Genomic DNA, 26,759 nt, shown 5'->3' with positions numbered 1-26,759 from the left:
GTCTGCTTTGGTCTGTAAAATAGGCACCACTGCCACTTGTCCTGGGTCTGAAACCGAACATGAGCTACATTGTGAGATCCTGGCTCAAAAACTACCAAAGACACACAACTGGAACAGAAAGCCGGCAGCGTGGACTAAATGACAGGCTCAGCAGCTAAGGATGCTTGCTCTGCAACCAGGGGCACGCTGCACACCAGCACCCGCTCAGCAAGATGGGGCTTCCCTGAACATTTGTCACCCCAACTCTGAGCAGAGCAGAGACACACTGGACGGTATTGGCATTAGACACAGCTGAGGGAGGCCCAGGTTCAGGGGAAGACCCTGCCTCAAAGGAATAGTTGGGAGTTTCAGGACACCTCCACACACAGAGAGGTGCGTGACCTGCATATGTATGTGTACATATGCTTACACACATGAATAAAAGTGTTCAGTCCCTGAGCCTGGGTGAATGTGGAGAAGTGTCTTCACATACCTGTCCTCCAAGCCTCCAGACGCCTCCTCTGAACCCCACACCTCACACACACATAAACACCTCACATTCGTACACACATAATGACAAAGTTCCCAAAAAAGAATTTAATCCATCACAGTAAGTCATTTTCAGCCTATAAAAACATCTATCTGAACAAGGGTTTCAAAGCAATTCCCACCTGCTCAAAGCAACATACAGGATAGGCCTGAGATCAGTCCATTCAAATAATCTTTGTACACAGAGCATCCCAGAGTATCTATCACCCCAGCCTAACCTGGAGGAATGTCACCAACAAGTGCAGCAATCAGGGTTTGCAAAAATAAATAGATTTAATACATATGCGTGATATCCTTGGATATACAGAATGAAAACTGAGCCAGGTGCCACTGGCACCATGAAGAGCTCCTTTACAAGTGTCTTAGTGGGCTGGGCAGTACGGCCTCATGTCCAGCAGACAGGTGGAGCAACCCAGGAATCCAAGCAAGGCTGCCACTGTCTTAGGTTACCTGTGTGACAAATCTGTGGCAATTTCTAAGTATTCTTCCAAGTAACCCCAAATAGCCTGGGTTATGGGATTTCTTTTGGTTTTTAGGTAGCCCAGGCTGGCTTGGACCTCAGACGTGCCTGCCTCAGCCTATAAAGTCATAGGATTAAAGCCAAGTGCCACCATATCTGGCCGGCTGATTAAGGGCTGAAAAACCACACATGTATCCCTCCCCACACCCCCCTCTCCCATTTTTCCATTCTGAATCAGTGTCTTATTGTGTAGCCCAGGCTGGAAGGCTCTGTGAGAAACACATGTTCAGTCATTGATACCAGAGGAGCTGAACAAATGTTGTGCAGAATCAGAAACTACCTGGCAGAGGTTTAAAGTAAACAAACAAACAAAACAAAACAGAGGCCCTGAGTTCCACCCAGTACTGAAGGCCGCAATGGAAGGCTGCTCGGAGCCTGGCAATCATCTTCTGTAGTGAGTGATTCAGGGCCACTTCTGGCCTGAGGGTCCATCCAACACACCACCAAACAGTGCAACCTAAGAGTACAAACGTGGACCACGTGGGTGCCCAACCCGGAACGGGAAAAGTGCGCAGAGAGAAGTGCAAGCCTCACACAGAAAACTGGGGCTGGGCACGGGACGGAGGTCTTCGTGGCCACCCCTGAGCAGCAGGGTGCTTAGACAGCACAGGCCAGGATTCCTGAGCAAGGCAACCAGACGTCTCAGGCACTTCATAAATATTAGGAGGGAATGGCGACTCAGGCTTGTCCCTCCAGGAACAGGTGAAGTTTTGGCAAAGGCATGAGCAGGCATCAGTCATTGGCAGCTGCTGGCCCCAAGATCCAGCAAGCTCAGTACTGAATGTCAAAAGTCACTTTCCTGGCTTCTGATGGGGATGGCAGAGTCAGGCGGGAAGGCTCTCGGGGTAAAGGTCAATGCAGGTAGTCCTGAGTTTAGGGATTGGCCATGGTACCTAGGACCTTCTCAGTAGTACCTGCTGTCTCATGTTCAGAACAACAGGCTTCTCTCTACCTGGATGGGTCTCTTCCTCCTCGGCGTTAGTGTTGAAAAAAGTAGAATTCAGAAGCTTCTGGGGCAGCCTCTTCCAAGGAAAGAAAGACAACAAAAAATCCCAGGCAGAACTCCCATCTCCAGTACAGCCAGCAGCTTTTTCTGTCCCCAGACAATAAATATATAAAACAGAACCTGGGGCAGACAGGCCACTGAGCTTAATCCCAGCCCAGCTTTGCTCTTATCTTGCTTTGAGCAACACAGAGCCCACTGAGGTGGCAGGGCGAGGGCTGGGTGGGGAGGTGTGGAGAAAGCGTCTTTCCTGCCTACCCGTGCCTGCCAACGGGTCCCGGAAGGAGATGGCTCTCACAGCTGTTCATGCCACATCATCCTCCATGCTGACCATCTGTCTCTGTCAGCAAACCGGAAACACAGGAAACAATCAGGCGAACAGGAAAACACATGGCCGGAATCCACCCCCTCCTTCCTCGGGATCCCTTCTGTCCCCTGCACAGCCACCAGAGGCGGCCAGAACACCTAAGACTGGATAAATCCTCTTGTGAAGAGCTTGCCTGAGGCTCACAATGCCCTCTTCTCTCACTTCCAGGCTCTCTGATCTTGCCACATGTATCTCCTCCACACTGCTTTTTAATTTTCTCGTGTGTGTGTGTGTGTGTGTGTGTGTGTGTGTTTTGTCTGCATTAAAGTCACATGTGTGCCTGCTGCCTGTGAAGGCCAGAAGGTATCAGATCTTCTGGAACTGGAGTTACAGACGATTGTGAGCCTCCATGTGGGTGCTGGGAATTGAACCCAGGTCCTCTGGAAGAACAGCCAGTGTTCTTAACCACAGAGCCATCTCTCCAGCCTTCCCTCATGCTTCTTAGACACATTACGCCCAGTCTCACCACGATTTGAAATCTTTCCTCTATATACTGTTCAACCACCAGAGACCTCCTCCCGTTCCATGGCGACACAGAGGATGGAGAATGGACTCTAGCATGCTACTGCTAATGTGATCATACCCTAAGCCTTCACTGGGGAGTTCTAGGAAGGTTCTACCACTGAGCTATGCATGCCCCTGGCTTGGGCTTCCCTTCCACCACACCTAACTTCTGTCCTTCAGTTTGTTCGATGCCTCCTCTCTCCCACAAAAGTGCACACTCACTGAGGGGTAGGTATAGCCATCCTGGCTTCGGCAAATGTGGAGTTCGTCCTCTGTGGTCTTCTGGTAGACTGGGTTGTCAAAGTTAATGCTGTTGATGTTTCTCAGCCGCCAGTGCCTCCACAGTAGGATGGCCCCAAAGACAAGGAGGGCGACCAGTGCTGTGGGGAGAGGGGGATTGGTCAGGGGGGTGCCCAAGATCCTGGCCCTTTTATGTGACAGCAATATTTTCCTAATGTAAAATTATACTCACCTACCACACAAAGAAAAAAAAACCAAGGGGATGGGGGCAGTATAGCACTCACCTGGGCACCTAGCACCTCAGGGGATGAGGCAGGAGGATACTGACTTCTAAACCAGCCTGGGCTCCATAGCCTGACCCTTTTGAGATTCTCTGTCAACTTTGCTCTGTTTGTTTTATTTTTTGAGACAAGGTCTCACTGGCTGCCCTGAAACTTACTCTGTAGACCAGACTGGCCTCAAACTCTTGTCTCTGCCTCTTGAGCGCTGAGATTTAAGGCATGAACCATTTTTTTTTAGGTTTTTCGAGACAGGGTTTCTCTGTGTAGCCCTGGCGGTCCTGGAACTCACTCTGTAGACCAGGCTGGCCTCGAACTCAGAAATCTGCCTGCCTCTGCCTCCCAAGTGCTGGGATTATAGGCGTGCGCCACCACTGCCCGGACACCACTATGATTTTTATTTTCACACATAATCACAATCATTTTTTTTTGAGACAAAAACCCACTGTCTACTCCCTACCCCCTTTGCTGGTCTAGAAGTCTGTATGTAGACCAGGCTGGCCTTAAAAAAAACTCAGAGTTCTGCCAGTAGGATTAAGTTCTGTACCTCTACCACCAGAGGCACGCAATCTTTTTTTTTAAAAAAGATTTATTTATTTATGTATTTATTTCATGTATGTGAATATATTGTCACTACCTTCGGACAGACCAGAAGAGGGCATCGGGTCCCATTACAGATGGTAGTGAGCCACCATGTGGTTGCTGGGAATTGAACTCAGGACCTCTGGAAGAGCAGTCAGTGCTCTTAACCACTGAGCCACCTCTCCAGCCCCTCAATCTTATTCGTAATGAATGAGAAGGGGCAGTGATTGAGGCAGACAGGGGCATCCCTCAGGCAGGGGTATTCCATTTGGGGTCAGAACGGTGACGTGGCCCAGTTGGCTAAGCATGGAGTCTTAGGAGCCCCACAATGTCAGCATCGCAGCCAACACTTACCAATGGGGAGGAAGATGGACAAGAACCCCACGCCGTGCGGCTGCTCCTCGTCCCCTCTGCCAGCCATGTCACCCTGGACTGCAGTAAGGAAAATGATAAGGTGAGGGAGCTGACGTCAGCAGAAGAGAGACATCAGAGAGGGGAGGTGCCAGGACATGTCACACAAGTAGAGTGCCTGACATGTCTGTCACCCTGTTAAAGTTCAGGGAAACCTGAGGCTGTTACCAAGATTCCTACAAAGTCATGTGGCAGCTGTCCTCCAGAGTCCACAGGGGACAGACAGTATCCCCAGGATCCCCAGAGATGCCAGACATTTGCACAAAAACTTAAGACACTTAACACAGTGAGACCAGCAAGATGGCTTAGTGAGTAAAGGCGCTTGCTGCCAAGCTTGCTAACCTGAGTTTGATCCCAAGACCCACATGGAAGAATGACAGAATAGACTGCCACAAGCTGCTTTGACCCACAGGCATAGTGGCCAATTCCCCAGCCTCACTAAATACATCACTGTAATTTTAAAAAATGTAGTACTTATGAAATGAAGGGTGGGCCTGGCCATTACCTTGGTGGGACATTGTCACCGACTCCACTGTGCTGTGCCCTGGGGTGTCCACAGGCTTCCCAGAAATGCTGGTAGCTGAGGGACCCTCCTTGTGTTTTGGCAGCCCAGCAGCTGATGCGGTGACCGCAGACCCAATGGCAGATGTCCCCTGGGTGGTCAGTACAGCGTTGACTTCTGATGGGGCAATAAACATGTCCTGAGTGCCAGGGGCCAGGGTGCCACTGACACCTCTGCTTGGGGTGGAACGCAGGTCACCAAGTTCCACAGCATCAGAAATTGAGCAAAAGAAGTGGGTAAGTAGCTGGTGACACTGTTCCTGAGGATTATTCCAGGAGGACCTCAAACTTGTGATCCCTCTGCCTCAGTTTCCAGAGTATTGGCTATCTTGTTCTTACCATAGATCTGATCTGCAAATGTTGAGTACATTTTGGTCCCTGAGATGGCGAGAATGACCCCAAAAATCCACAGATTGGAAACCCAACCACCAAATTCTTACTGATGATAGATTTTATTTTATTTAACTTTGTTTGTTTGTTTGTTTTTGAGACACGGTCACATCGTGGACAGCTCTGGCTGTCCTGGAACTCACAATATAGTCCAGGCTGGCCTCAAACTCAGAGAGATCTGCCTGCCTCTGCCTCCTGAGTGCTGGGATTTAAGGTCACGTGGCAGTCAGAACACAGCCTAGTAGTCAGTTCTCTCCTTCTACCAAGTGGGTTCTAAGATATCAGTGTAGGGAAGCACCTTTATTCACAGAGCTGTCTCAGTGTAGGGTATGATGCTTGGCAGTGAAACCTTACAGGGGTGATTAAGAGTGAATGAGGTGCACTGGGCAGTGTTGGCACACTCCTTTAGTCCCAGAACTTCAGAGGATCTCTTGAGTTCGAAGCCAGCCTGGTCTACAGAGCAAGTTCGAGGACAGCCAGGGCTATACAGAGAAACCCTGTCTCGAAAAACCAAAAAAAAAAAAAAAAAAAGAAGAAGTCAGTTCTTTCCCTCTGTCATGTGGGTTCTAAGGATCAAACTCAGGCCCTCTCTTGTCTTTCTGAGGCAGGGTCTCATGTAGCCCAGGCTGGCCTCAAATACTATGTAGCCTGAGGAAGATCTTTTTTTTTTTTGGTTTTTCAAGACAGGGTTTCTCTGTATAGCCCTGGCTGTCCTGGAACTCACTCTGTAGACCAGGCTGGCCTCGAACTCAGAAATCCGCCTGTCTCTGCCTCCCAAGTGCTGGGATTAAAGGCGTGCGCCACCTCCGCCCGGTAAGAACTGACTTCTACAAGTTGCCCTCTGACACCCTCCCCCCCACACACATATACTGTGGTACTTGCCCTCCTACCAAAAAAAAAAAAAAAAAGATTGTCCTTTAAATAAATGAATAAATAAAATGAGAACTTTTGAGTCTGAGACCTCTCGTATCCAAAACCAGAAGCCACATTAACTATGCTTTATAAATTAACCAGTCTCAGGCAATCTGTTTTAGCAACAGAAACCAGAGACAATTCCAAACTGAGCCTTTCTCGGATGACATCAGCAAAAAGGGGTCTTCTTACTTGATACCCTGGTCTGAAGTCAGACTACTTCCACACTGAGCTTAGAGAAAAGGAGACCCCTAAGTGTACTTTCATTTGAGACAGACAGAGAACGTCATTCGTGAGTCCCCAGACAGTTAGTTGGATGTCTGATCAGCCTCTGCAGGCTCATGGCTACACCTCTGCGGACTTGTGCCCCTACCTGTGAGGCAGCTCCTCATGTCCTTGGCCAGCAGCATGCCATCTGGGCAGGCACAGGTGAATTTGGGTGAGTGGGCACTTATCTGTGGGGCAGGCAGGCACAGGTACTGGCAACCACCATTGGGGAGGGCTGATATCTCACACCAGTTCACCCCTGGGAGGAAGAAGAGAGATGTCATAGAGAATAAAGTGATAACATCTGATGACTGGGAGAGACTAGAAAAATTCTAGAGCAATGGCTGACATTTTTATTATTGGGTACAGGAAGGGCATTGAACCCATCTTCAAATAAGCCAGAAGAATCTAAAAAGTTCTGGGGCAATGACAGACAGGGGCAGAGCTTACCTCTAGGCTGTGTGATGTTGTGAAACAGGACAATGTCCTCCGGGGACAAGAGGTTTTCAGCCATCAAATTCACATCTGCACCCGTGAGGCGATTGGCACTGAAAATGGCTTCGTTTATGACATCTGTCCAATACACTTTGTCCTACAGGGGTGGTGTGTACAGAAGAGCCTGTTAGCCACTGCACAGCACAGACCACCGTCCACCACCCTCAAATCTCTGGGGTTCTCTAAACATAAGCAGTGCTGGCTGCAGTAGAAATGCAGCGAAAGACACAAAATCTCTCATCCTAACCGTTTTTCTCTGTGTGTGTTGTATATGTATACACGTGTTCATATGCTTTGCACACTTGTGTGGGATGTGTGTGGAGGCCACGGGTTGATGTCAGGTGTCTTTTCAATCAATTTCCGCCTTAATTTCTTTTCTTTTTTTGAGGCAGATTTTCTTTGGATAACAGCCCTGGAACTAGCTCTGCAGACCAGGCTGGCCTCAAATTCAAAGATCTGCCTGCATCTGCTTCCCAGAGTTCTGGATTGAAGGTGTGCACCATGACTGCCCAGCTGTCCACCTTAATTTCTGAGACAGTCTCTAACTGAACCTGAAGCTCACTAAGGTTATACTGGCTTACTGGTAAGCCCAGTCTCTTCATGAACTCTGGGTTCTACTCCTAGCATAAACAAACAAACAAACAAACAGACCAGCTCCATGAAATAGCTGTAATTCTAATATTTCTCTCTAGATCTCTAGACAAGAACTTTTACCCAGTCTTGGCTCGAACGGACAAGACAAACCTATGGCAAGACCAAACTCCCTCACATTCCCAGGGTTCACCTCATAGATGGCCAAGGAGAAGGGGTGGGCCAGCCGGTTCTCATCCTCCAAAATGGTTTTCCGATTGCCCCCGTTGACATCAACGCTGGAGATACAGTGGAGTTTGGAATCAACCCAATAGAGGCGGCCACTTAGAAGATCTAACACACACAAGCAGATACGGAAACACAGAGAGGCCAGAGGTGAGAATGGGATTATCAACTTGCCTAAATATTCCAGTATGTTCTAGGAGATTCAAAAATGTTCAAAACAGAAAGTTTCAAAACATGCCAGAAAAATTTCAGGGCATTAAATTAGGGCAAAAGGTGCAGCTCTCGGGGAGCTACACATGAACCTGAAGGAGGCTACATTGTAGCTTCTGCCTTGACACAGTAACCCTTCTAGCTGCATAGGAAGGGGTAATGCCAACCACATATCCTCAGCTATATGCTCTGGCCTCTTCATTGAGCCCACCCCCAGCAGGCTAGACCACCCCTCAGATATACCTAGTGTGATGCCATTTGGCCACTGGATGTCCTCGGTCACCAGTGAGTGGATGTCTACACCATTCAAACCCCCTTTCTTGATCTTGGCAGGTGTTCCCCAATCCGTCCAGTACATGAAGCTGGGAAAGACAACAGACCAAACAGAAGAGAGATGAGGCCTCTCAGACGGCAGGCTCCCACTAATGTCGACAACCGTCAGCTTGAACAGTTCTCAATTCAGGACCACACCCATCTCTTCCATGGATGAGGATCGAACTCAGAGCCTCATGCTTTCATGGCAGTACATCTTCCTTCCCTTCAATGCCCCGCCCTTCCTCCAACACCAACTCCAGCTTCTGCAGGGTTCTCCTAGTCAAGGGCTGCCACCCTGGATGGTCAGCCCCTCTCTGCAAGTCTAGAGTTAAGCCTGGCGTGGAAATGCACTTCAGTGACCCCCGGGCTTTCAGAGGTGCTGGGGCATTCGAAGTGCAAGGTATGGCTGAAGCAGGCAGACACCATGAAACTACTCCTATGAGGACACGGGTGTGGCTGTACAGGGACAGAACGTATGAGGCGGAAGCAGGCGGTGGGTGGGGTTTGCTTCCCAACAGATAGTGTTCAGAAGTTGCTCTGTGTATCGGGCCCTGACCAGTCAGCAGAGAGATTTTATAGGCCTGTCTGATCCCCATGGGCATCCTGTATACTGTAGTGTGCATGTATGTGATATAGGTGGATGGTAGAACACGCTCTCTCTCAGGAATGCCTTCCGTGGGCCAGCAAGATGGCTTAGCCAGCAAAGGTACTTGCTGCCAAGCCTGACAACCTGAGTTCAATCTCTGGAATTTACATGGAGGAAGGAGAGAACTGATTCCTGAAAAGTCCTTAGAAGCCTGTCCTAGAAATTTGGGTACAAAATTAAGTGGTTAGCATCTAAAGCCGTATGCCACTAAGCCCAGTTCGTTCCTTTCCTTCTTGTACTGGGGATGGAACCCAGAGCCTCCTGCATGCTAGGAAGGCACTCCACCACTGTGCCACTTCCCTCGACTAGGACACGGTTTGTTTGTGACAGAGTGTCGACTCACTAGGTAGTGGGCTTCCAGGACATGTTAGCTCTGTCACCAGAACACATGACCACACATGTGTTAGGTGGTTCAGAGGCAGAATCCAGGACTTCATGCAGTTACAAAAGCACTCTACCAAGAGAACCACACCCCAGCACCCTTATTTAACATTTATTTACCCATTGCATGCACACATGTGTGTAGGCACTCATACAACATTGGGGGAAGGGTTTGGTTTTCTCCTTTGACTGTATGTGTCCCTGGGATTAAACACAGGTTGTCAGCCTTGAAGGCTTTATTCACTGAGTCAGGTTTGGTTTTGTTTCTTTTTAAGGTTTTATTTTGCCAGGCAATGGTGGTTCACACCCTTTATCCTAGCTCTTGGTAGGCAGAGGCAGGCAGATTTCTGAGTTCAAGGCCAGCCTGGTCTATAAAGATAGTTTCAGGACAGCCAGGGCTACACAGAGAAACCCTGTTTCTGTGTAGCCACCATGTCCAGCAGTGCCCCACCCCCAAACCTTCTAATTTTTAATTATGTCTATGTATGTGTGTACCTGTGTGCCATGCCTGATGAGGCCAGAGGCATCAGAACCCTTGGACCCTTGCTAAACCAGCAATTCTGATTGTTTGCAACCCAAGCTAGCCTGTAACTCAACCTCCCCAGGGCTGGGATTTTAGGTCCGAGCCACTGTGCTGCTTCCTTGGTCTTTCACCAACACCCCCAGCCTCTACTTCACTGTCGTCCCTGCAGCTGGGGACCACCTCAACCACCTCACATTCTCCTGAGCCCAGCTCGGGGTCCCCCACCTTGGTTCATCGTCTTGTTCAGCTCTGAGGACACTCACCCCCCATGCACAGGGTCCACTACAATGGCTCTGGGTCTGGACCCTGTCTCTTGGAACAGCGTCTTCCGCTTTACGCCCTTGGTGTCAGCCACAGAAACACTGCCCAGGACTGAATCCGTCCAGTAGATGTTGCCATGGACCCAGTCTACTGCCAGCCCGTCAGGGGCATGCAGGTCCCCACTGATGACGGCGTCATAGGCCAAGCTAGGGGCCTGGTCCATCAGGGCGCTGAGGCAGAAGAAAGGAATCTCATTAGAGCCTGGGGTCTGGGCCTCACTAGGGGACAGGTGGTCAAAAGGGTGACAGGGCTGCAGCTTACCTGTAGATCTTTTTTTGAGACAAGTCAGACCAATAGATTCTATTGTTGGCCACCTCAGTGTCCAAGGCCACCACATTCTTCAGGTTGGAGATCAGGCTGGTATACTCGCTGCGGTCCAGGGTCATCTTCCGTACCTCATGGCGGTTAGTGAAGAGCAGATAGCCTATAGAGCCTGGAAAGGCATGCAGGGTGGTGAGGGAACTGAAGCCAGGGCTTCATGTATGCCAGACAGAACTCTGCCTACTGAGTCCCCGAAACCCATGTCTCTAGTAAGAGTAACTAGGGAGGTAACAGAGGCTTGGGACACACTTTGTACCTCCCCCCATCTCCCTCCCTGTCCGGATGTGAGGCAGGACAGAGTTCTAGGAAGGATAGATATGGGAGAAGGTGGTGTCTCCAGGTTCCCAATGAACAGCTTGCCCACCAGCCAGAATCCTAGAGAGCTGCCATACTCAACTAGGGAATGGCTTAACAGTTCTGAGCCCCAAGGAGGAGCCACCCAACCCCCTCCCAGCCTCCCAGCACTCACCCACAGCCTTGCAGACCCTGGTGTGAGGGTCCATGTAGAAGCCGGCCCGGCACTCGCACTTGTAGCTGCCTTCCAGGTTCACACAGAGCTGGCTGCAGGTGTCCGGCTCCTGACACTCGTCAATATCTGTGTGTGTGACAGAGAAAGGGTTTTGTCTAGGAGAGGAACCCTTTCTACAGGGTGACAGGAGAACGAAACATGTATCCTCCAGTGGCTGAGGGAAGCCACCCTCACAGGATGCTGACCCTGCCATTCACCTCCAGTGAGCAGCGGGACTCTTCCATCTACCTATCCTGTCCTTCTTTATTTTCTTCCATTTTTGGTTGTTTTTCTGTTATTTATTTATGGTTGATCTTTGTATGTAGCCCTGGTAGTGAACTCGCTATGGAGACAACCCTGGCCTTGAACTCAAAAATCTGCCCGTCTCTGTCTCTCAAGCACTGGGATTAAAGGTGTTTCACATCAAATGTGAACTCTTTTTTTTTCTGAGACATCTCACACAGCCCAGGCTGGCCTTGAACTTGCTACACAGAAGACCTTGAACTTCTGTTCCTATTGCTATCATATCCCAAATGTTAAAATTACCTGTGTGGGCCACCAGTTAGGTTTGTGACGTGCTGGGACAGAGCCCAGAGCTTGCTGCCTGTGAGGTAAGAGTTCCAGCAACCGAGCCCACGCTCTAGCCAGAACCCTGATCTTGATGAGGACCCCAAAAGGCAGGACTGCCAGTGATCCACTTAGTTCCTAACAGTCAGGCCAGTACTCAGTGTTCACCCCTGGAACTCTCCTAATAGCCCTAAGAAGTGGGGCCTGCACTCCTGCCCACTGAGCACATGGGGAAACTGAGGCACAGGTTCACTGGGTGGCTGGCTGTGCTGCAGACTCACCTTCACATTGGTGGTCGTCCACCAGCCGGAAGCCGCTGGGACACAGGCACTCAGAGCCAATCTTGAGGTCCTTGCAGATGTGGGAACAGCCACCATTGTTGTCCAAACACTCGTTGGTCTCTGTGTGGGGTGGAAAAAGCAAAGTGGCTGTTCTAGGGCCTTACACTTCCCACTGGAGACAGCACGTCATGGCACTGTCTTTGCAAAAACACCTTGAAGATAATTCGTTTTCATTATTTTTAATCATGTGCATGAATGTGTCTGCATGTGAGTCATGAATCCAGATGTCCTCAGAGGCCGTGGAGGCCAGGAGACGGATCCCCTGTAGCTAGGGTTACAGGAAATTCTGAGCCACCTGACTTAGGTGCTGGGAACCAAACTTGAATCCACTGGGAGAACAGCTAGTGCTCGTAATTGCTAAGCCGTCTCCAGCCCAAGAACATATTTATATACGTGCCAGGGCCTCATCTCCCAGCACCCTCATGCCGGTCCTGCCCTGGAGCCAAAGCTCTGTCATGTCTATGACGTGTAGCAAACCTTTTGAATGCCGGGGGTGGGGGGTGCTAGCTGGGCTCACAGCCCCACGGTGACTACATGCTGATGCCATGCCTGGCTCCCCAAACGCCGCTCTGCCCAGCTCCCCAACACTCACTGCATTCCCTGATGGGCTCATCTGACCAGTCACGGCAGTCCCGGGCAGAGTCACACACTTTGTCCAAGCTGATGCACTCCCCACTGTGGCACTTGAACTTGTTGGGGCCATCGCACTGTGTCACTGAGAGAGGCAAGGAGAATAGTCAGGAGGGCCTGAGCTGCAAGGGTTTGCCTAAAATGACCCTTCAGAGCTCGAGTATGTGGCTCAGTGGTACAACCCCTGCCTACAGCTCCCCAGTGAGGGCCAGGGGGCATCTGATGGGGTAGCCCTGCCCAGAGTCTCAGTTTGTAGCCTGCTGGCCTTGAACTGTAGTTCAAGACACTGGAATTTAAGGAGACCCTCCTGCCTCAGCTCCCAAATACTGGGATTACAGAGTTGTCCCACCATGCCTGCTGTATAGAGTTTCCTGGTGGTGTTTATTTGTTTGTTTCTCTGTGTAGGAGACCCAGGGCCTTGTGTGCATAAACACATGCTCAGTAGCTGAGCCCCTGGGGACAGGTTGCTGGGAGCTCAAGGCAGGCAGACAGAAAGTTAATGTTTAACGGAACAGAGTTTGTTTAGACTCTGCATGAGCAAACAAGTCTTGGAGAGAGAGTTAAGCTACCGCTGTAGAGACGTGAATTTTAGGTTGAATTGGGCTTCTTAGGTAGAGGTCTCAGTGTGGTCCCGGCTGGCTGCAGGTCTGTGTGCCTCCTACCTCAGGCTCTGGATTGCTGGGATTGTGGGCCTGTTCCACCATGCCCAGCACGGCACTATGCAGTTAAAAACTACAAGTAACTCTTATCCTAGCAATGGGAAGCCCTGAGTTCAACACAAAAGAACAAACACCAGGGGCTAGAGAGATGGCTCAGTGGTTAAGAGCACTGTCTGCTTTTTCAGAGGTCCCGAGTTCAATTCCCAGCACGCACATGGTGGCTCACACCCATCTGTAATGGGATCTGATGCCTTTTTCCGGTGTGTACTTATATATATGAAATAAATAAATAAATCTTTTTAAAAAGCAGCAAAAATATAATGTTTAAAAAAGAAAAAGGAGGCCGGGCGGTGGTGGCGCATGCCTTTAATCCCAGCACTTGGGAGGCAGAGGCAGGTGGATTTCTAAGTTCGAGGTCAGCATGGTCTACAGAGTGAGTTCCAGGACAGCCAGAGCTACACAGAGAAACCCTGTCTCAAAAAACCAAAAAAAAAAAAAAAAGAAAGAAAGAAAGAAAGAAAGAAAGAAAGAAAGAAAGAAAAGAAAAAGGAGGTTTTCTTTTCTCTCTCTCTCTCTCTCTCTCTCTCTCTCTTTTGTGAGAGCTGCTCTCAAATTCAGCGTGTAAGCAAGGCTGGACTTGACCCCCTGCCTGCACCTCCCAAACGCTAGGGTTACAGGTGTTGTCACCACACAGGCGCATCCGAGGCAAGCGTTCTACCAATGGCTCGGCCCCAGACCACATCATTTTATGTTATGTGATTTTTCCAACTTGCAGGTCAGTGAGGTGGAAAGAAAGTGTCACCAGGTCAGAAGAAGTGAGATTGGTCTCAGAACACTCAGATCTCTGGACACTCATGGCAGTAGGAAGGAAACAGCTCTCATCGGCTCTAGAATGTTCTTTTCATGGAATTGGATTGAATATATATCACTAAGGTCTCAAGGACAGAGCGGCTTCCACAAGGACTACAGCGCTCACGTGTCAAGCATGAAGCTCTGGATTGGATCTCCAGCATAAACTGAGCATAGCGGTGTGCGTGCGTCCATGATCCCACCATTTGGGAGGTGGGGCAGCCTCAGCTACATAAGGAGTTTGAGACCAGCCTGGACTACATGAGAACCCGTCTCAGAAATAAATAAATCAAAGTACCAAAGCAAGGGACTCCATTTTGCAATCAGCTAAGTGGAAGGAGCTTCAGAGGGGGCAAGTAACTCTCAAAACAAAACAAAACAAAACAAAAAACAAAAAACCCACAGCTGATCCTGGGTGATGGATCTCTGTGAGTTCAAGGCCAGCCTGGACTACACAGCAAGTCCAGGAAAGACAGGACTACACAGAGAAACCCTATCTCAAAAAACATTCAAGCAAACAAACAAAAAGAAAATATGCCTCCTGGGGGCCTGAACACCCCCAGACCAGCAGTACCCCAACTTTACAGAAATGCTTATAAACAGCAAGGCACTGAAAAGACAGAACCAGAACCGGTGAGGAACAACAGTTACCGTTGACGCAGCCAAGCTCGTCACTCATGTCCTTGCAGTCATGTTCATGGTCACATTGACGGCTACCGTGAATGCAGGAGCCATCCGCACACTGGAATTCATCAGGTCGGCAGGTGGTCACCGCTGGAGAGGACAGGATGACAGTCACAGGAAGCACCAATAAACCACTCTGCTTAGCTACAGTTAGAGGGCTGGCAAGATGGCTCTGCAAGCTCAAAATCCTGAGCTCAGTCCCTAGACTCTTCATAGTGGCTGGTGAGAGCTCACTGTTGGAAGCTGCCCTCTGACCTCTGGGTAGGTTTCCACACATCTATGTCATGTATACCAATGATTTTGTTTTTTAAATAAATCACATAGGGGATTGGAACCTGGGACACATGCATGTGTGGTGTGGTGGTTTGAATGAGAACAGCCCCCAAGCAGCTCACGAGTTTAAATACTTGGCCCCCAGTTGGTGGAACTATTCGGGAAGGATTAAGAGGTGTGGCCTTATTGGAGGAGGATTGTAGCTAGGAGCAGGCTTCGAGGTTTTAAAGGATTCTCACCCTTCCCAGTTAGCACTCTCTCTGCCTCCTGCTTGTGGGTCAGATGTAAGCCCTCAGCTACAGCACCACGCCTGGCTGTCTGCTGCCATGATGGTCATGGACTCACCCCTGAAACTGTAAGCCTCACTAAACTCTCTCTCCTATAAGTTGCCTTGGTCACGGCCCACAGCAACAGAAAACTAAGATACTTAGTAAGTGAACCACAGACTTGGTTCTCTTAAAAATTCATTCTTCCAAAGAAAGAAAAAATATTTTCTAACCCATCTTTGGTTGATTTTTTTTTTAAGATTTTTTTAAATTTATTTTATGTATATGAGTACATCGTAGCTGTCTTCAGACACAACAGAAGAGGCCATTAGATTCCATCACAGATGGTTGTGAGCCACCATGTGGTTGCTGGGAATTGAACTCAGGACCTCTGGAAGAGTAGTCAGTGCTCTTAACCACTGAGCCATCTCTCCAGCCCTTTGTTTTTGTTTTTTTTTTTTTTTTAAATTAATTTCCTTTGGTTTTTGAGACAGGTTCTCTCTACAAGGCCCTGGTTTTCCAAGAATTAACTATGTAGACTAGGCTGCCCTTCAACTCACAGAGATCCACCTGCTTCTAAAGGTGTGTGCCATCATACCTAGCCCTTATCTTTGGTAAATTTTTAAAATTTTATTACACAGTATGTGTGCAGTATGTGTGTACATGCAAGTATGTCCTCCTGTACCTTTTGACTCCTCCTTCTCCCCCTGAGCCAGGATCTCTCAATGTACTGGGAACCAGACTGGCAGACAGCCAGCTCCAGACATGCCCCTGTCTCACATCCCACGGCACTGGAGTTACAAGCTTGAGTATGGCTGTACTGCTGGAGATTCGAACTCAGAACTTCATGCTCTGGCAGCAGGTGTTCCACCCACCCAACCAACCCCTCACCCAAAACAAATCAACTTCCTTTCTGGGCAGTCTAAGCCCCAAAGCTCCCCAAGCAGGGCCTGGGGAGCCGTTCATCCATCCCTCCTCCCCAGGGCCTTACCGCAGTTTTCCTCATCCGACTTGTCCTTGCAGTCGGCCGTGCCGTCACAGACCCAGCTGCGATGGATACACTCACTACTGCCACAGTGGAACTCGAGGGAGGAGCAGGGGCCGCTGACCCGTTCGGAGGCCGTGTCTCGGCCCCCGCAGTTCTGTGGCCACTCATCCGAGCCATCGTCACAGTCCACATCCGCGTCGCAGGCCCACAGGCTGGGGATGCACGCTGATGAGTTGCAGCGGAAGTGGGCAGGGCCACAAGTGGAGGCCTCGCAGTGGGCCTCGTCAGAGCCGTCCAGGCAATCTCGGTCTCCATCACACACGAACTGCTGAGAAATGCACTTGCCATCCTGGCAGTGGAATTCATCCAGGGAGCACGTCTTGGGGGCTAAGGGAATGCACAAGGAGGACAGTACCCTGTCATGCCATGGCTCACACCACCACACACCAGCCTATTCACGGACAGGATCCTGTGCTTCAGAGACACCCAACCCACTTAGCAGAGCCTTGCAGAGCCATGGTGGTAGTACGCAAGGGCCCAGGAAGCCACGACACACCCTTCTCGGCCTCGGTTGCCTCATTCCTATGGTCAAGTATCAAGCCAGTTCAGTACCAGGGCCCCTCATTGGGGTCGAGGCACTTCTTCGGGCTTTAGGTTGCGTTGTGAATTGCTTACCTTGCTAAATGTATAAATTACACTCTATTGAGCCTATGTAGGTATGGGGAAACCCACATTATACATAGATAATATTCACGTGTCCACTGTGGGCCTTAAGAATGGGTCTGCACGTAAGTGGTGTGACATCACACACAGCTGATAAGCACTTTGGCATCTAGTAAATCAGCTCTGATTCGATTCCTAGCACAGTTCAGCCTCCCTGGCCAACATGGGCACTTAAGGCAGGGAAACAGCCTGCACACGTGGCCTAGCGACAGCCATTGGGGCTTCCCACCTCAATAAATGCTTCTGATGGTCTTGAGAGGAGGCATCATCTCTCAAGGTGGGATTAAAGTCATAGGAGTAACCACACACCAGAACTCAGGTGACAAAGCCTCATGGCTGTTACGTCCCAGGGTCCCTGGGGTTCTCTTTAGTGTAAGAAGGGCCAGTACACATGCACACATACACAGGCACTCGTGCACACGCTCACACACACACACATGGTCACACACAGGTGCACACTCAAATGTGTGCACACACAGGCATGTACACACACACACACACACACACACACACACACGGGGTCTGAGCAACACTTACGACAGCCTTGTTCGTCTGAGTCATTTTCACAGTCTCCCCGTCCATCACATCTCCAGGAGTCAGGAATGCATCGGCTGACACGGCCTCCGCAGCTGAATTCATTGGATTGACAGGTGACAGACACTAGGGAAAAAGAGGAGCTGTCACTCAAAAGGAATATGATTTGGTTAGACCAGTTCCATCTTCCTCGTGTGTGCATGTGTGCGTGCGCAGTGTGTGTGCGTGCGCAGTGTATGTGTGTGCGTGTGTGTATATGCAGCCATGGCACATGTGGTGGTCACAGGACAACACTCAGGAGTTCATTCTCGCCTTCTACCCTATGGGTTCCAGGGATCAAACTCATGTCATGAAGGTTGGCCACAAGCACCCAGAGCTCACTCATCTCAACAGCCCCGTAAGAAGGTTACATACAGCACTTTTAGTGGGCTAGTGCTGTGACTGTAAGTCACAGCGTGAGTCAGGTGTGAAACCTTCCAAACCCACCATCACAGTGTACAAAATACTTTGGATTTTGGATGTGTGGATTAGGTATGGTCACTCTGAGCCTTCTTCAAATTTATGACTGAACTTACCATTCCCGGGCTACTCTGGCAGGATACAAACCTGGTCAAGAACACTGGCTCTCGGCACAGCAGTAGAGCCCCAGTGAGGGTTGGGGACTTGGCTCAATGGAAGGGCCCCTGCCTAGAATGTGCAAGGCCATGGGTTCTTCTACACCATCAACAAATAAAGGGGACTTACTGCATGTCTCAGGGGACTCATCGGAGCCGTCTGTGCACTCGGGGCTGCCGTCACACACCCACTTGCTGGCGATGCATTGTCCATCTGTACACTGGAACTCCTTCCTGCTACATGACTCTTCTGCTGCAAGAGCAGAAGGAAAGGAAGGTGGGTCAACAGCAGAATGCAAAGATGGCTGCATCAGCTAACCAGAGAAGGCAACAGAGATGGCAAATGTACCCAGCATAGCCAGGGAAGTCTGCTGCACCCGAGAGGGCAGCTGAGGACCAACAAATAAACACAAAGCGGAAATCTGTCAGATGTTAATACTGACATCTGGGCTGTTGAATAAAAAGTATAAAAAGAAGTATCACATTTAATTTGTTAATCATTTTTAAAATTTATTTTGAGACGGGGGTCCCTCCGAGTAGCTTTGGCTGGCCTTGAACTTTATATAGAACAGGATGGCTTTGGTCTCACAGAGATCTGCCTGCCTCTGTCTCCTGGGTATTGAGATTAAAGTACAGGTCACCTGATCCCCTGATATACTGGTACAACATTGGCACAGAAACTGTACCAAGTAACCAACAGCTCTCAGATCGTCATGAGGTGGAACCGGTGTCTGACAGTTACCACGGCTAAGAACCTGAAACTAGAAAGGGCATGGAGCTAATGACATTCTGCTACATTCATAGATCAGTGCCCTGCTCAGTCATCACCAGGGAAGCTTCCTCCTGCCGCAGATGGAAACACACACAGAGAGTCACAGCTGTGTTGGGGTGACCCACAACTATTGTATTTACTGGCTATGAAAAAGTATGTTCCTGTGTTGTTAACTGCTGGCCTTGGAACATTCAGTACTAAATCAGGACTAAGTCTCTCACCTCAGGGCTTAGGGAACCCATCCTATGAAAGGAGCCAGAACAGTTGTAAGAGCGAGAGGGTGGAGGAGGCTGATAAAGCAAGGCCTCTGGACACAACCGGACTGACACCCGTGAACACGCAGACATCCGTGACAACACTCACAGGATCTACACAGGTCCAAGCCAGAGGGGGTCTCAGCCCTGAGAGGGGAACGGGACATGAGACCCCAGCCCTAACTCAGACACTGTCTCCAACTGTCAACTGCTTACAAAAGAAAAATTAGTTTTCTCCAGTGGAGTCTGACTGAGCACACAAACCACACAGCAGTAAACGGCCAACACAAAAGGAACTCAGCCATGGTTTGGGAGAGATTTATTACCCATTTTCTTTAGGCTTTTCTTCTTTTCCCCCCCTTAATCTCACTGGTCTCTTGCTTGTATTTTATGGTTTCCAATTAATTATGTGTTTTAATAGACTTTGCATGTATGTGTGCCTTGAGTATGCATGTTTCCTTTGCTCTTTCTTTTTCTTTTTTCTGTTCATTTTGTTTTATTCTCATTTGATTATTTATTTTTGCCTGTTTGGTTTCTAAAGAGAGAGAGAGAGAAAGAGAGAGAGAGAGAGAGAGAGAATGAATGATATGCTCACTCATGGGGGAGAGGCAGGATCTGGGAGGACATGAGGGAGAGGAAACCACAACCAGAACACACTGCATGGAAAAAAAAATGATTTCCAATTGAAAAAATAATTAATGTATGGGTCACCATGCCTGGCCAATTTTTAAAATTTTTATTATTTTTAATTTTTTTTTTTTTTATTTTCAAGACAGGGTTTCTCTGTGTAGCCCTGGCTGTCCTGGAACTGACTCTGTAGACCAGGCTAGCCTCGAACTCTCGAACTCAGAAATCCACCTGCCTCTGCCTCCCAAGTGCTGGGATTAAAGGTGTGGGGTGGTGGCTTAATGCTATTTATTTATATCCCAAATGCTACCCCCTCCCAGTGTCTCCTCCCAAAGTCCCTCCCTCTACCCCCGCTTCCCCTTTCCTCTGAGAGGGTGGGGCTCCACCCTCCGTATCCCCACCAGCACCAGCACCACCCTCTGCAAGAATTCTCTGCAGGAGCATCCTTTCCTGCTTTTGTTTTCTTCTGAAACAGAGTTTCTTTGTGTAGCTCTTTGGCTGTCCTGCAACTGACTGGACTTGAACTCAGAAATCCACCTGCCCCTGCCTCCCTTGTGCCACCCACCACCATCCAGCTTCATGAAACGGAAGTTTCAGTAACTGAAATTCCACACCCCAGGGGTTCCCTCTGCTTTTCCGGTGACCCCCTCTCATGTCCCAGCACCCTGCTTAGCTACACTTTAATTCTTTCTGTTTTTTTCCCCCCCTTAAACAGTGTGGCACTGAGTAACTCTGGCTGGCCTGGAACTCTCAAGGATTTGGATTAAAGGCGTGTACCACCCCATTCCCCATTCACAGGCCTACAATACTCTCTGGCCCAGCTGCTGACCCGACCAGGTGACTCACTCACCCAGCATCTGGGCAGCAAAGGAAATGACTCATCAGCTTCTCTGTGATGGTGGAAGGTGATGAACGAGGCCGCGAGAATTCCAGGAGTGGCTGGGTTGTTACAGAAGGAAGGTCAGAGGGGCAGTGGCAGAGAAGAGCAAGGGAGTGTCACCCCATCGCCCGAAGCTTGGTGACAGGTCACTGATTCACACTCTCACTTGAATGACACACAAATCAGGATGTAGGTGTGGAAATACCAGCCACACCCAAAGCTGGTGGGGCTCAGGTGGCAGAGCATCTGCCCAGCAGGCACGAAGCCAGGGTACACCCCCAGCACCGCATCAACCAGGCAAGGTGGTACAAGCCTGCCATGCCTGTCACTCAGGCGCTGGAGGCAGGAGGATTACTACCTGGCTGCAGCCAGGGTTCCATGGCAAGACCCTGGCTCAAGAACAAAAACCAAACAAACAAAAAGTTAGTAATGATTGGGGGTGCACACCTGTTATCCCAGGGACCCTTTGGCAGAGGCAAGAAGTCTTCTACAAGTTTGAGCATAACCTTGGCTAATGGAAAATTCCAGGTCAGCCTTGGTTATACAAGGGAGACCCTGTCTCAAGCAAACAGAAGAAATAAAGAAGGCCTGCAGAGTGGCTCTGGGGTAGAGGACTGGCCACCACCTGTCTGAGCTTGACGACAGAAGGACGAAACCTGTTCTGCCCGGTGTTCCCTGAAGCCCACACATACACAGAACAAACAAAGATATCATTGTAAAAATGTAAAACCAAGCCAAGTGTGGTGTGCACACTTTGAACCGCAACGCTTGGGAGGCAGGCGATCTCTGTGAGTTCGTGGCCAGCCTGATCTACACAGTGAGTTCCAGGACAGCCAAGACGATGGACAAATAAAATCAAGTAAAAGACCAGTCGGCACACACACACCTCGAAGAACACACACCTCGCAGCCTTGGCCCTCAGATCTCGAGCGTCACGAATGACGAGTCATGAACAAGGCCACAGAAACTGAAAAGGGGAAAGGGTAGTGACAATTCCGGAGTTGTGGTTTCCTTGAAAAACACAGAAATATTCTATGAATATGTTTTCATTTTAATCCCAGGTGTGGGATATGAGGCTGCTTCAGACTGTCCACAGTAGCTGATGAGGATTTGCTTCGTGCTCTAGCAGGGCTGTGATTTTGCCAGCACCAGGTAGTTTCTGTGACTGTGTGACATTTGGAGTTCTGGAGACTTTTCAGAGGGCATGTGACTGCTCGGGCCCAGAAAGGCAGGGTGGGTTGTTGATTGGTTACTGTCGGTCATAGTTGACTCATTAAGTAGTGAGCAAAGAAGAAACAAGAAATTAGATATCCTAACAGCAAGAATCAGACTTGCCCCAAGGAACTCGGTGCCCCTAATCAGCAGGAAGTAGCCTAGGAATAATGTTGCCCCCTTTCCCCCTGTCCCCTTTTCTCTCCTATCTAGTGTTAGGGGGTTTTAAGGGTGGAGGAGGGTGGAAGAAAGAAGAACCCACAAAGTAGCAATGCCAGCTACAAGGAATTACTCAGTCCTGTTTCCCACGCACAAATAAGATGGTCAGTGCTTTCTAAGTGCTCTCTCTCTCTCTCTTTCTCCTGATAGAATGACAGGGGTGTGCCAAACACTCAGCCACTGTTTTCTTTCCCAAACTGAGGACAGATGGCATGCAAAGAAACCAAAATAAGCCTTGACTGGTGGCACAGACTTTTAATCCCAGCACTTGGGAGGCAGAGGCAGGAGGATCTCCATGAGTTTCAGGCCAGCCTGGTCTACAAAGTGAGTTCCAGGACAGCCAGGACTACACAGAGAATCTCTGTCTCAACAAAACAAAACAAAAAGATAATAAACCAAAATAAAGGAGGTTAAAATGCTGTCAGTGGAAGGCTTGCCTGGCACACAGGGGATTTCAGGCTCCACCCATACCAACAAAAGCAAGCCCGTAGTCAGGTGTGTTAGCTTTCACCTGTAATCCCTGCATTCCAGATGCTGAGGCAGGAGGGTTACAGTGAGATCAAGACCAGCCTGGGCTACATGGTAACTTCCATGCCAGCTGGGTGATATACGGAGATCCTTCTAAAACATAAAGGAGGGCCATGCTGGGGAGCCCTCCTAGTGAGAAGTTACTGTAACCATGTGGAGATTAATGCAGGGAAAACCCTCTACTAATAGGTAGTGATTGTCTGGCTAATGCACAAAAGGGAACCAGCCTCAAACAGAATGTTAAGTTTGTGTAGACCTTAGGCTCATAAGTTCCACACACACTGTCATCCTTAAATCTCTCTTAGGTCTTGACTCTAGTTTACACTTTGAGCAATTTAAACAGACGCAGGGGACTGACGATCTAATCCCTTGGGCAGATGATAGTTACAAAGATATTGCCAGAATTATTATTATTATTTTTTTTTTTTTTGGTTTTTTGAGACAGGGTTTCTCTGTATAGCCCTGGCTGTCCTGGAACTCACTCTGTAAACCAGGCTGGCCTCGAACTCAGAAATCCACCTGCCTCTGCCTCCCAAGTGCTGGGATCAAAGGCGTACGCCACCACTGCCCGGCCCCTAGAATTATTTTTAAATACAGTGTTCTTTTCTAAAGACTGTCGATCAGGGTCATCTTGTCCACCTGCCAAAATTATCCTTCTCCTAATAAAGACTGAATGGTGGGCCAGAACTTAATGACAGTTGGCACCCTGAGCCCTCCTTTGCGCTGTCCATTAGAGGCATGTCTTTTGATGCAGGGAGGGGCCTAATGGCTGGTTCTAAGTCAGGGCTGTCCCCTGTTGTTATGGGAACGAAGCCCAATTGGAGGTCAATCCTGGTGAACAAACATTTACAAAAGTGTTTTCACAGTAGCCCTCAACATCAGGGACCGCATCAACATTTCTAACCATCCTGGTCAGTATGCTCTCACCCCCAGTGACGGCACAGGCTGTGCCTATTTTACTGTGGGTAACAGCATTGCCTAAGCAGGTTTGTTAGTAAATCCTCCAAAGCATCTGTTTTACTACTTCAAGGTTCTCCGGCAGGCACCGAGGTGGCTCAGGAGAGAAAGTGCTCGCCAGCCTTGCCAGCAAGTCTAAGATGAGTTCCATCTAGGGACAGCCAACCCCTGCTTTCCCCATCGGGTTGATCAACTCCACTCTTAGCAACCAAAGCTGATTTGCTCCCCATGCCCCGAGGGTGCAGATGCTGTAATTACGGCAGAAAGGAGAGGAGCATCAAAAGCATGGCCCGGGAGCCAAGCAGAGGAGGCTAGAGCCTTATCAGTTGGAACCAGGGAAATAAGAACCAGAGCCAGAGCCAGGGGCACTGCCCTCCAGTTTTGTAATCTCAGGGGTGCTCAGGAGAGAGGCTCCCAGAGAGAGCTCAGGAGTCAGAGGCAGGGTTAGCCTGAGCTGTACAGTGAGACCCTACTAAAAAAAAAAAAAAACAGAAAGAAAGAAAGGAAGGAAGGAAGGGAGAGAGAGAGAGGGGGGGGGGGAGGGAGGGAGAGAGAGAGAGAGAGGAGAGAGAGAGGAGAGAGGAGAGAAGCTGGCACAGATGAACTGCCACAAGGCCAGCCTGGACTTCATAGTGAATTCCAGGACAGCCTGGGCTACAGACTGAGACACTGTCTCCCCAAAAATTAAAAAATGAAAAGAACAAGAGAAAAAAAAATCCAGCCTTATCCAGGTTTACCAGTTTTACTCAGCAAGAAATGTGACAAAGACAAACGAACGTGCCCACGGCCTGCTAACAGTGCTTGCAGACCTGTACTCTCCTCGTGTTAGACAGACCTCTGGCATATCTGACACCCCTCACTCACATCGACTGCTGGCTCCGTGTGTGTGTGTGTGTGTGTGTGTGTGTGTGTCCGAGCTGAGTGGCTTCCTCAGTGTTCCTCCTCCTCCTCACTGCACCCAGATCTCACCCTCAAGCCCAGAGATCCTCCCAGCATGGTCATTTCAGGTTGCCACACATCTGGCCGTGTCACCAACTGAGCAATCACCCAGCCCCCACATCTGCTCTCGAGCAACAGACATCGTCCAGTCAAAGCACGGAAGCTTAACCTAGAGCAAGCCGTAGTCGTCGTCATTGCTATGAGCATGAGAGTGACAGGGATGCCAGAGTCAGGAAGGCCAGTGCAGGGCCTCTGGCCTTCCCGTGAGATGGGAGAGCTTCAGCTCTTTCTCGAGACTTTGGGAAATGATTCTTTTTTTCTTTTTGTTATAAAAGGCAATGATGGGTGAAATACAAGGTGAGCAGGGTATCTGGTCTAGCCTGGTCAGCAATCCAGATATCTGGTCTAGCCTTGTCAGCAATTATAACAGGATGGCTGAGTGTTTGCCTCAGTGTTCAACCTGGAGCTCTCATGCACTCTCTCTTTCCTCCCCAGCCCACCCCTCTCTCTGTCTGTGAGTCAGGGGTTCACAGTATAGTCCTGACTGTTCTGGAACTCACAGGGATCCACCTGCCTCGGCCTTCCCAGTGCTAAGATTAAAGGTGTGCCTCAGGATGCCCAGCGGCCAGGCTGTCTCAAGGAAGCACCCCCAGGGATTGTATAGTCAATAGCCACTCAAGGCTAACTGAAGGGGACTCCTTCCAGGCTCCTGCGGGGTCACAACCTAAACGGGTTCTGAGGGGGAAAAAGCAATTAAAATGTTCTTGTGCCAGCCAGACTGACTGCAAGAAAAACAGTAACATCCTGCATCCCACGCATGGCCCCAGGTTCTATCCACGGTATCTCCAAATCAGGCATGGTGGCACACGCTTTTCATCCCAGCGCTCTCGAGCTGAGTAAGGAGAATTAGGAGCTTAAAGTCATTCTAGACTATATAGTGACTTATAGGCCAGCCTCGGCTACATGAGACCCTGTCTATAAAGTGAAGGAGAGGAGGAGCATTTGTCCCAGGTTCTGAGTTCAATCCCCAGTGCTGCAAAGAAATTGTGAATGAGACTATAACACCATCTAACTTCCTGTCCAAATTCCAACACCTCTCCTAAAACGAAAGTCCACTTTACAGGGCAGCCCATTCCAACATTCAGAGAGTGGAGACAAACCAGGCCAGCAAGAGTCCTTGCCAGGTCCTTTGGCCCTCTTCGGCCGATGGTCTCGGCTACCGGGGTCTGGGTTGCCAGAGGCACACCTGAAAATCTGACCAGGGAAGTGGAGACTAGGCAGAGACTCACATAGGAGGACCCGGCGGGCCTGGATGTGTAGTGCCACCCCACCCTGGAGGCTCAAGCAAGCCACGCCCCTGCACCTCATCCTCTTCCTCCATTGGGCGAGGGGAGTGGCTCGAGGCTCGCCTGTTCCGGCTGTACCCAATAGAAGCTCGGGGATGCGGTGGGAGGTGGGGTTAGAGTACAGTTTTCGGGCTCGCGGCGGCAGCCCGGTTTGAGTGCTGCCGTGGAGACCCCCTAAGTCCTGTACCAACGACTAGCGACCCCAAAGTTGAGCAGCGGGGCCTGGGTCTCCCCAGTCCTTAAAACGAATGATGGGAGCCCTCCTTTTGGACTCCCTCACACATATCTCTGAAGAACACTGCTGACTCGGGAGAGCACACACCCGTCTCCCCCAAACCCACTCTGACTCCCTGCAACTCTGGCACCGTATTTCCAAAACAGCTCTCTCCAGCCACGTGGGAAGGACATCATCCCAAGTTCGCACGAGTGATTCTATTTCTCTATTTCTCGTCCCAAAAGAAAACCACTTGGGGCTCCCCAAGTTCAGGGCATCTCCCCCTGACCCTGGGCAGGCTCCTGGAGCAAGCCTTACCTGCAACTCCAGCTACAGCCAAGAACAGGGCGATGGCCCAGCGCAGCATCAGATCCGCGGTGCTCATCCTCAGCCTCTGCGTCGCGTCCCCACTCAGATCACAGACCCCGAAATGTTCCCGCTGTCGCTGCAAACTCGGGATCACGGGCCCCACGGTGTCTCTGCTGCGAACTCAGGGTTGCAAGCCCCACGGTGTCCCGGCTGCAAATCTACGCCGCACTCGGTCGGCGGTGACTACCCGCGTGCGGCCAGAGTCATTCCCAGCA

General features: G+C 49.9%; 1 protein-coding gene across 2 annotated transcripts; it reads right to left on the bottom strand.

The window, feature by feature from the left end:
- Window positions 1-553: 553 nt before the first annotated feature.
- Ldlr (low density lipoprotein receptor) lies at window positions 554-26,759 on the bottom strand. Of its 2 annotated transcripts, none has more exons than XM_028763822.1 (18): window positions 26,494-26,759; window positions 18,358-18,480; window positions 17,617-17,739; window positions 16,360-16,743; window positions 14,797-14,919; window positions 12,600-12,722; window positions 11,948-12,067; window positions 11,061-11,186; window positions 10,532-10,703; window positions 10,213-10,440; window positions 8,328-8,446; window positions 7,843-7,982; window positions 7,014-7,155; window positions 6,670-6,822; window positions 4,939-5,112; window positions 4,377-4,454; window positions 3,145-3,302; window positions 554-2,391 (listed from the first exon to the last, which is right to left on the bottom strand). In XM_028763822.1, the coding sequence occupies exons 1-18, from the start codon at window positions 26,558-26,560 to the stop codon at window positions 2,356-2,358; spliced, it is 2,589 nt and encodes an 862-aa protein (XP_028619655.1). In that variant the 5' UTR covers window positions 26,561-26,759; the 3' UTR covers window positions 554-2,355. The 2 variants fall into 2 exon arrangements, with proteins under 2 accessions (XP_028619655.1, XP_028619656.1); XM_028763823.1 differs by lacking the exon at window positions 26,494-26,759 and adding an exon at window positions 20,731-20,767.

Source organism: Grammomys surdaster, unplaced genomic scaffold (assembly GCF_004785775.1).
Source record: "Grammomys surdaster isolate TR1022 unplaced genomic scaffold, NIH_TR_1.0 140, whole genome shotgun sequence".
Classification (NCBI taxonomy): Eukaryota; Metazoa; Chordata; class Mammalia; order Rodentia; family Muridae; genus Grammomys; species Grammomys surdaster.
Note: the sequence above shows the minus strand (reverse complement) of the source record. Positions and strands in the feature narration are given on the sequence as shown.

Bases quoted from the DNA above. Each gene is read 5' to 3' on its own strand.
- Ldlr (XM_028763822.1), bottom strand. From the start codon at position 26,560: ATGAGCACCGCGGATCTGATGCTGCGCTGGGCCATCGCCCTGTTCTTG. The intron at 12,723-14,796 runs GTAACTGTTGTT...TGCCTCTCTCAG, and splicing joins CGAGCTTGGCTGCGTCAACG to TGACACAGTGCGATGGCCCC. The intron at 4,455-4,938 runs GTAATGGCCAGG...TCCTTACTGCAG, and splicing joins GGTGACAATGTCCCACCAAG to TCCAGGGTGACATGGCTGGC.